Genomic DNA, 10000 nt, shown 5'->3' on the forward strand with positions numbered 1-10000 from the left:
AGTGTATTATTTGTTGAAACTGTACTTCCGATTTGATTTGAAACTGTCTCATTGCTATCTGTTTATCAATAAAACTTTGAAAAAAAATAAAAGTCATTGCAGATTTCTATGAAACAGTGTAAAAAAAAACAAATTTTAGGGACAGTATTATGATCTGGAACAAAAATATCTGCCAAGGGGCTCATGTTCAAAGGTAGCATCACTTTTGGAATGTGATTAGAATATGGGGCAGTCACTTCATCATTAGATTAATCCATCAAGAAGTTCCTTTCCAGATGTGCTTTTAGGAGGTAGAACCTCACTGTTAGCCACAACCCAGAAGGCTATAAAACCATCCTCTTCCCGGCTCTTCCCCCACCCAGGTGGGTTCCCCCGAACCATGTGGGGAGCAGCTGTCCTCTGCTGGCCCCTCTGCTCTGGTGTCTCTGCCTTGGAGACAGCTGACTATGGACTGAAGCCTCCAAAATCATCAGCCAAAATAAACCTCGTCTCCTATAAGCTGTGCATGGCAGGTATTTTGCCCCAATAAGGAAAAATGACTAATAAAATAGTAAATGAGACAATGTACATACGTATTCTAATTCATTATGGTAGTTGTCAGTAAATGTTACCTCTGTGATCAGTTGTGCCATTATAAAGGACAGTAAACACCTAGGTCAATTACCAGACTGGTCACACTGTTGATAGAAAAGCTGGCATCAGAAGAAAGAGTATCTTTGCTATATCCTTTCCCATATTATATTTGATCATATATAAACAATCCATTTTGAACTCCATATGATGCAATTCTTTCCACAGTACACATGATCAGAGATAAAATCAGTATTTTAGAAGTTTTCTTTCCAAGTTGGAGTTAACCAACTGGATCTATCAATAGCTCATTCCTTTCCACCATCAGCCTTGTGGTCAACTAATTTTAGCAGCAGGTATATAAGGATATAATTCTTCAGCCATAAATTTTCTTTTTTAAAAAAATTTCATGTGTATAGTACAGGGTCTCACTATGCAGGTTGGACTGGTCATGATTCTCCTATTTTCAGCTTCCCAAGTGCTGGGATTACAGGCACACATCACCATGTCCAATCTCAATCTGCATCTCAGCATGCCCTGGGATCGGGCTGGCAGTGCACACTGGGGGTGGATCCTGGTCCCTGTGTCTGCCTAAGCAGGCACTTTAATCTGCTAAGCTATCTGGCCGGCCCTGATTTTCCTTATTTTCTAGTAATAAATGAATAGCACTATCCCCATTTGTGAAGAGCTACATAAATGTTTCAACTGATAGAAAAGTTCTAGCCTATGCTAAAATTTCCAAAATAATCCCTGCCTTAAACTAATCAAGAAGTGCTGTTGTGTACAAGGCCAAGAACTGTAGCCAACATATGCAAGTGACATTTGTACTATATCTACTGATAATTCAAAAGACAAGCCACATGCATTCCTTTAATCATTGTTGGAAAAAAAAAAACTTGAAACTTTTGATGACGGGGTCTTTGGGTTTAACCCTTAATACATCATCATCTCTAGCATCTAATCACAAGAATATAAGCTGTATGGGGATGCAAGTTTAAATCATCATCCTAGAAAACCCTCTAAGAACAGCATGTAGGAAGATCCCAAAAGATTCACAGACACAGACACAATACACAGGACATTTCAGATGTGGGCTTATGCCAAGTGCTAAATAAATGCTCTTGTATTTATTGGAAGTAATAATTGGAGACATCATTTGCATATGCTGCAGAAATTTAACATTTGTAACAATGCCAGTCATCACACTCCTAGGTTATTGAATCTCCAAAGACATTTCCCAATAGGTAGCTACCTCTCCATGGCTGTCCTTTCCTTTTTGCATAACTTGTATCCCCATTTGCTCTCCAGAAATACCCTGATAATTTGGGGTGGGGGGAATACCTTTCTTTAAAGCTTGAATTAGCTGAATAATGAACAAATCTCCACATCTAATTGAACTCAGCCTGAGCTGAGGCCCAGACTCAAAGCAAACTTGGTAAAGCATATCCAGTAGAACTTGGGAAGGCCAGATGTTCTGGAAGCAGAACTGTGGTCATTATGAACATGCCAGCTCCTCCTCATTCCACCCTGGGCCAAGACCCTTTCAGCAGCATGAAGCCTGCCTCACATATGAGCCTGGCTGTGTTACCGCCTGCCATCCCGGCACTCACATGAACACTGGAAAATTCACTCAAGCTCCACTGATAGGAGTAGGTAGACTTTGGCCCAGGAAACACAAGGAAGGAACATTAATTATGAGATGACACATTTTTCTGCTTTACCTAAACGACCTCAGGTTGGGTGACAAATGAGCCATTTACTAGTTTCAGTTAAACCATACCCATGTTTCACATGAGATAGAGCGAACACAAGTTATACATAAAAAGTTACATAAATCATACAGTACGAGTTGGCCTGCTTCTTGGGGGGGGGGATGCACATTATTGACCATGTTTCTGAGATGTAGTTGGGTGCTGGTGGTGGTGGTGGTGGTGGTGATTTTATGGGAGCTTGTGCGTTTAAATAGAGTAAATGAAAGAACATTTAAGTGAAGAGCAGTACTCTACCTAGCCCTGGTTTCTGATATGCTTCTCTCCCCCCAAATATGACCAATTCATCAAGATGAAGCAGGTCCTTAAAACCATATACTGGAAAAGACCTGACAGTCCTTTACACTTGTGAATGTACTACTCTGCTTTTACTTGTGTATTTTTTCAAAGGCCTTCTTCCTTTTACTTAATGGAATGCTTCTCTTTGGGAAATTAGGTAATGTTGCAATATGGAATATTTCTGTGCTGAGATCTGATTGGGATAAAATATTAAGAATTTAAAAAAATAGAAAACAGTATGATAGCCTGACGTGTATGGAGCTGGCAGCACTAGTTAATGAAAGACATATAGAACATAAGATGAAGAGGCTTTATGTGCTTTTTCTGTCAAATCTGTCTGGGCTGACAACAATTTCACATGCTAATTTTTTTTTTTTTTTTTTTTTTCTATCCCCTCATAAAGTAGTAAGTTTCCAACATCTGATCTAAATCAGTCTTTCTAGGGATGGTTATGTATCCATCTACATTTTCAATAGATACATTTTTTTGGCCTTTATTTTTTCCTGAGTGTTTTTTTTTTTTTTTTTTTTTTTTTTTGCAGAACCAGGGATTGAACTCAGGCCCTTGCACTTGCCAGGCATGTGCTTAATCTACTAAGCCATCTCCCTGGCCTGTTTTTATTTTTGTTTGTTTGTTTTGTTTTTTATTTTTTCCTGAGTGTACGCAAAGAGGCTTCTCGGCTCATAAGATAACAATATATTATTATTATTTGCCATCTGAATGCAGTAAAAACAAACAAAAAGGAAGTCTGTATTTGTGCTGCAGTATCGCTCTTCTAACCCATGGCTGTGTTTCAGTAAATTATGAGGTTAAAAACAGAAGTAGGTGTAGCTGGTTGGGCCGGTCAGCTGTGAGCTCAGTACACAAGTGATATGTTAGTGGCTATTAGCTAACCGAGTCCTCTTTATTTGATCTGTGTATTTCTTAGGTAAAGGTATTCGGCAAGTGTGAATTGTTCTATTTCAGAAACTTTTCTTTTAACCTCTACTTCTCTTTTTTATGAAAATACCATAAGAAATTTTGAATTGTGATTAATTTTAAAAAGAAATCATGTAACTGGAATTAAATTTCACTGTGCATTTCAACCTTGAAATGAACATAAATCTGAAACTAATAAAAGCAGTGCAAAAATTTCAATATTTTGGATTATGTTCAGGAAAAAAACCTTTCATTTTTCTCTGGAAATAGCTTTCTTTACCTAAACAAATGATTAGAATAACATAAAGAAAAACTTGGTTGGGGTTTTTAGCCACACAGCTGTACTCCAGTTTCTTTTGCACAATAATTTGTATGCAAATATGTACCGCTCTACCTCCTGACATCTTTTACCTTCACAAGGGGACAATGACAGTTCAATAAATGAAATGGTACATATCTGGTGTATTTGGTTATTATAACTTGCAAAGTTGGACTCAAGTCTAGTAAAATGAAATTCTTGTGACTTAGTTAACTCCAGATTGATCTAGTTATTAGCTACAGTAAAAACAGTTAAAAAAAAAAAAAGGGGTAAGTGAAGCTAATTATTGCTTTCTTTGCACATACTTCTCCTGATGTACCTCTTTTCACCCTCCATTGTTTTCAGTTCTTCACTCAGATTCTTATATCTATAACATGGAGAGTGAGAAAACCCCAAATATGTCTTTTGGGAAATGTTGTATTAAAAGTCTCCTCCGACTGACTTCCATGTATGTTCTTTTTGGCTCACCATGAAGACAAGCGATGTATTCACTGCTCTCAGCCAATTTGAAATCCAAAGGTGAAAATAGCATTATGGGATTGAGGCAAAATTCTCCGCCACACTCCTAGCAGATGCAAAGCTCATAGAATTACTTTTGACTTTGAACCAGAAAAGCTGTGAACACCTTACTTGAAAATATACATCATAGTAAGGGAGCGGCTAAGAAGCAGGTGCATCCAGAGCATGGGTGTGTCCCGTACAGGGTGGAGGCCACACCGGCCAGATGGCCTAAGTGCGCTCATTACCCCTGGTCAAGAAGAAACTTCTATAAATCTGAACGGTTGCCAAAGTCCTGCTTGCTCTCCCCAGTTTGTGTAATGCTAAGTGGGTTTCATTATATCTTACCCTATAGAAACAATTTAGATCATTCAAAAGGAATTGCAATACATTTTTTAAGTGAAGATTGCAAGTAAAAGGGTTTCTTTAATCCATTCCTCAATTAATTTATTAGTCCATTAGTGATCATAGGAATATTTATTAAGGAACATCACTGGGCTAAAATATGTAAAAGATGCAAAAGCATGAAGCTAGAAAAATAAAATTCAGTCTAATAAATTGATTAACTTAAAGCCACTCTGATTTGTATTTATAGTAATATATGTTTGTAGAGAAATATAGGTAAATGATAGAAAGACAGATTTATCTTATAAGACTAATGTAACAATCCAGGCATTTAGTATTTATTTAAGCTCATTTCACTTTAAGTATACATTATTATATTCAAAGTGTGGATTATGGTTAATCTTCAATTTCATTTATTTTTTTATTTTACTTCAACATTAAAATTCCTGAAGGAGCTGAAAAATTCAATCATGTTTAGCACTTCTGAGAATTTCATTCCAAAAAAAATGCATAAGAGTTTCTTAACAATAACAAAATTGCTCTTCAAAAAATCGTAAGGAAAATAACACTGCCAAAAATGACTACAGCTTTGTTTGTTTTTGCAGTCATTGTTTGCAATAGACATAAAGGTATTCTCTTTTTTTAGTCCATATGGAAAGGTCATCAACACATTCTGCCTCTGGGTTCTTTGCCAAAATATTGTAACCCACAAGCCATCTACCTTCAACATAAAAGGAAAGGTGTTGTTCTGGTCAAATAAAGAAATAATTTTTACTAGCATATGTCTAATGTTAAAGCTGACTAAATCCTGCCAAATACATTAAAACAACATCTGTAAAACAGATTTTCATTAAATTGATCAGTTTAAAGTTAAGCAGCTAGGCAGAGGATGCTTTTAAGCTAACCCCTAACCTTTAACTTTTAACCTCCGTAAGCTGGAATAAAGACACACTCTTCTTTTGGTAAAACGGCTTCAGTTTGACAACACATGGGATAAATTGGTTTATTCAAATCGCAGTGACACATCACCACATCTAGAGTGTTACAAATCAATATGTTGTCAATAATGAGAAAAGCTGCTTTCTCAAAGCTCTGTATTTGTCTTACGAGGGCTACTTGTCACTTCCCTCTAAAATCTAACTAACTCACAATGCAAAGTGATATAAATTAAAACAAAGACATTACATAGGAGATTATTATGTAGTCATTAACTCATTTAAGTCTAATTTTAAAATTTTAGTCACATGAAAATAATATGCTTTTTTTTCCCACAGGCTAATTTGTTAGTCTCATTTAAATGCAATTAATATTACTTATGAACCAATTTTATTTTACCAAAGCAAGCTGACAAAGTTGGCTACCTTCCTCATTACTGTGCTTGAAAATCTTATGACCCACAAAGTTTCTGAAATCAGTTTGGAAATATCTTCAACACACTGCCGCTTGTAATAAAGAATGCTCTTTGAAGGACAACGCAAAATAACATAGTTGGGCTATTTAAAACAAGTTTTCAATAGCACAAATATTTTTTCTTCAATCTTCTTTTAATTCAAAATTAAGTTTGTGCGAAGTAGGTTTTTGTTTGTTTGCTGACCATATGCTACACTAATTGATATAATTTATCCAACTAAAAACTCATACATTTTTATATGATTCATAAGATCTTCAAAGTAAGAGTGCATTGTTTACTTGTGGAATCTAAAGCATTCTAGCTTTTTTTTTTTTCACTCTAGCTTTTAAAACCCTCTTTAGAACCAAGCTTTTATCTCACCTATTGCTCTAAATTCAAAGGCAACATCCAGATATCTCCCCAGAGGAACTTCCAGAGTAACTCTGACACCTAGCACTTTGCCTTACCACCAGCAAGGTAGTCAAGCCACACTTAGGGAATAAATGGGAAAACCTAGCACAGAGAATTCATACACACCCCCATACATTTTCAAATAACTTTCAAAAAATTTGATTAAATAACCTCTCCTGAGAAAATAAAAAACAACACTCTTCCTTTCGTAAGGTTCCCGCGTGAGAGTAATAAGACACAAAAATTTGCACATTTATGTTGTCTATTCACAACACATTAATTTAAAGTGTTAGAGGAACCGTGTGAATATAAACACAGTTCATGAATATTCTATATAGCTCCAAGGGTCTAAATCTATTATTTATACAAACTTAACATTGGTTTTTTTCTCCTAGGAATTCTAAAAGTTTTAATAGGTCAGGTATCAACAGAAAAAAAAAGCAGACAATTGAACAGTTCTCAACAGTTGCTGTAAAACCTATGAATTATAATACAATTAATCCTTCATATTATATTATCAATAGTTTTGACTTAGACATGTTCCATCTTACATTAGAGCCTGCACTCCCCACAAACTGTGTAGACCAGATCGAATGCTTTCATTATTGATCGACACAGTGTCGATACCACAGGAACTGCCCCCAAAGTTTTCACACTGAGTCTTTAGGTGTTTATGCAGAGTGTAGCCACCTCAAACAGGAACCTGAAGAAATAAAGTGCTAGACCAACCCAAATAAAGAATTTTTGCACCTAATCCATAGAACCATCATCTAATCTTTTTGTTGTGCTTATAATTTTAAATAGGATTAGAAAAGCTACAGGTATTATAATCATTGGTTGACTCCTGATAGTATAGTTATTGCTGATTTCTAATATAAATCAATAGATAACACTTGCAAAATGGATTTTGTAATCATATTTAGAGCTTGTTACAATGACTAATGGTTCGCAATATTTTCTGAATTTTAATATCCTCTAGACAAAAAGTTTTTAATAAGTTACCTAGTTATTCCTCATAGAAATAAATGTGTTACATTTGTACACAAACCAAGAAAATCAAAACAATCCAGTGAACAAACTGCAGAAAAGAAATTAATCAGTAATTAAAGTTTAAAAAATGTCAAGATAAATCATGCGCTCCATGATGTCCCTCACTTGCACATATGCGTTGCACCTGCATGGTTTCTCCCCGTCAAAGCAGAAGCACATTTGCATTCTATGAGCATATTGATCTATACTGCATCTTTCTGAGAGGCATTACTAGTTAAGGAAACAGCCATACAACACTACGGTGGAGTTTAGTTTTGAAGACTTTCAACTGATGCTAAAGAAGAGTGTTTACTCAGCGTCATTGAGATCACACAACACACACACGCACACGCACGCACATGGGCGTGCACACACACATTTGGAACGTTCTTTGTTTTCGACAAACTAAAGATGACACATTCATGATGTGGGCTATTATTTTTGTCCTCTGCTCTCTGTAACCATGCTCATGTTTGTGTTTTAAAAACAGCAAGAGACCCAAAAAGCACCTCATTCTATAGGACAATACCCCAGAAAAAAAGCCAGGGAGAAGTAATCAATGCAAGTGAAAGATATAGTTGGGATGGATGGCAACTCTTCAAAATAAATTTTCCACTCTATATATTTCAATACACTTGCAGTTATGTTAATCAGAAACTTTGTTCTCTCTCTCTCTCTCTCTCTCTCTCTCTCTCTCTCTCTCTGATTTGTGCTCCTAGCTCTGAAACAGTTAATTCCCTTGTCTACTTGGGCCAGCAGAAATAGATGTCACTGCTTACCTTGTAGAGCTTCAGGGCTGCTTCGTGCCTGTGATTGGTAGTATGCAAACGTAATTTATCCACACTGTTGGTGTAGTAGTCACAAGCGTTACATTTTAGGTGAACAGGGTTGCCGATGGCAATGCACTTCAACCTCCACTCATTGCTTTTGCCCCCTTCTTTAATATGGGCCACCAGTTGATATTTTTGCATATGTTTATCAGTCTTGCAGTGGAGCTGGAAGTTGGCTTTGAGCTGAGTGTTGTAGTTACAGAGCTTGCACTGGTAGATATCTCCAATTACAGCCCTCCATTCCTCTTCAGGGAGAGAGCGCTCGCTGCTCACATGCACACTTAGGGCCTCCAGGCTGTCAGAGGTGAATTTGTTGCAAACAGCACACTGGAATAGCTTCAGTGCTGGGTCACTGATATAAGGTGACAGCTCTCCTGCAGTAAGGAGGGACAGGTCATCACCCATTAGCTGACCACTGGCAAGCCGGATTTCAGGCGGCAGCTCATTATTTACTACAGGAAAAAAATTAAAAGGAAAAATAGAGACTAGAAAACACAGTACACACGAAGGATTCTGTAAAATAAAGTCTTGACAAGGAATGTGCTTTCTCTAGAGCTTAAACTATAAAAGGCTGTAATAGGATTGAATCAGGATCAATTACAATCATCCCTTTCAACTTCTAAATTCCCTCATCAGATAGCTTTAATTACTCCTACTGGGCATGATGTCATTCTGAAATTTGTATTTTCCAGGACAAGAAAGTTGATCAATACCATAACAAAACAGTCACGTGTTTGCAATTTCAGAGCTTAGATAAACTTACACACACACTAATTGTTATTTCCCAATTTGTCTTAGAGCTTGATGAGATTTGGCTAATTCTGTATGTGCAGCTGTAATCTACTGCCAAATACCTGGGATGCGGTAACGGTATTACTGTTAGCTTAAGTATCTTCAATCACAACCACTAAAATGCTTTTTAAAATATTTAATTCAAAGTAACTGTAGATTCCTCTTGAAGCTCAAGTTTGAAATTTTAGGAAAATAAATCAAAATTGAAACAACAAACCTTGTGAAGAATGGCTAATGATAGCAAGCACCTAATGCAAATTAGCATTTGTTAATCAACCTATTGAATGAAGACAAAGTTTGCCATTGATCCCTTAACTCTTTCCTCTCTAGAGTCAATTCAGCTGTGAAGCAGAAGCACGGGGAGTTGGTTCATGCAGCTCAAAGAGCAAAAGCCCTTTCTAGTAAACTGTCTCCAATTTGCTGGCACTCACCACTTTATCTGGGTGCATTACACCAAATCAAAAGGTGATTAGAAGCTAATAACAGTGCAGAAGGACAGTGAATACTGACCGAGTCCAGGAGCCAAAGCCGCGGCCGTTGCTGGGTCCAACTGGAATGGATTGATCATGAGCTGAGGATCAGCAGGGTTTTCCAGCTTCATTCCAGTCAGGCCTATGTTCTGGGCCAGGTAGTACTGATAAAGCTCTGCCTCCGCTGGAGCGAGGCCCAAATGCAGGTTGTGCTGGATCTGCTTCATGTTCTGCTGCAAAAGCATCATATTATGCATGTGCTTTTCACTGGTCATGTGAATCCGGAGGTTCCGTGCGACGTTGGTTTCATAATCACAAACCTCGCACCGCCAGGTGGGTTTCTGTTTGGGTTTGGATGGAGAGGGTGTCCCGCAGCCACT

General features: G+C 37.2%; 1 protein-coding gene across 1 annotated transcript in view; it reads right to left on the minus strand.

Annotated features, from left to right (window-relative positions):
- The window catches only part of Zfhx4 (zinc finger homeobox 4), a 187414-nt gene that overhangs the window by 151208 nt on the left and 26206 nt on the right, over positions 1-10000 (minus strand). The window contains 2 exon segments of the mRNA XM_023706341.1: positions 8308-8810; positions 9661-10000. The exon segment at positions 9661-10000 is cut by the window's right edge and continues 2296 nt beyond it. Coding sequence (XP_023562109.1) covers positions 8308-8810; positions 9661-10000 — 843 coding nt within the window.

This window comes from Octodon degus, unplaced genomic scaffold (genome assembly GCF_000260255.1).
Source record: "Octodon degus isolate 3935 unplaced genomic scaffold, OctDeg1.0 scaffold00252, whole genome shotgun sequence".
Classification (NCBI taxonomy): Eukaryota; Metazoa; Chordata; class Mammalia; order Rodentia; family Octodontidae; genus Octodon; species Octodon degus.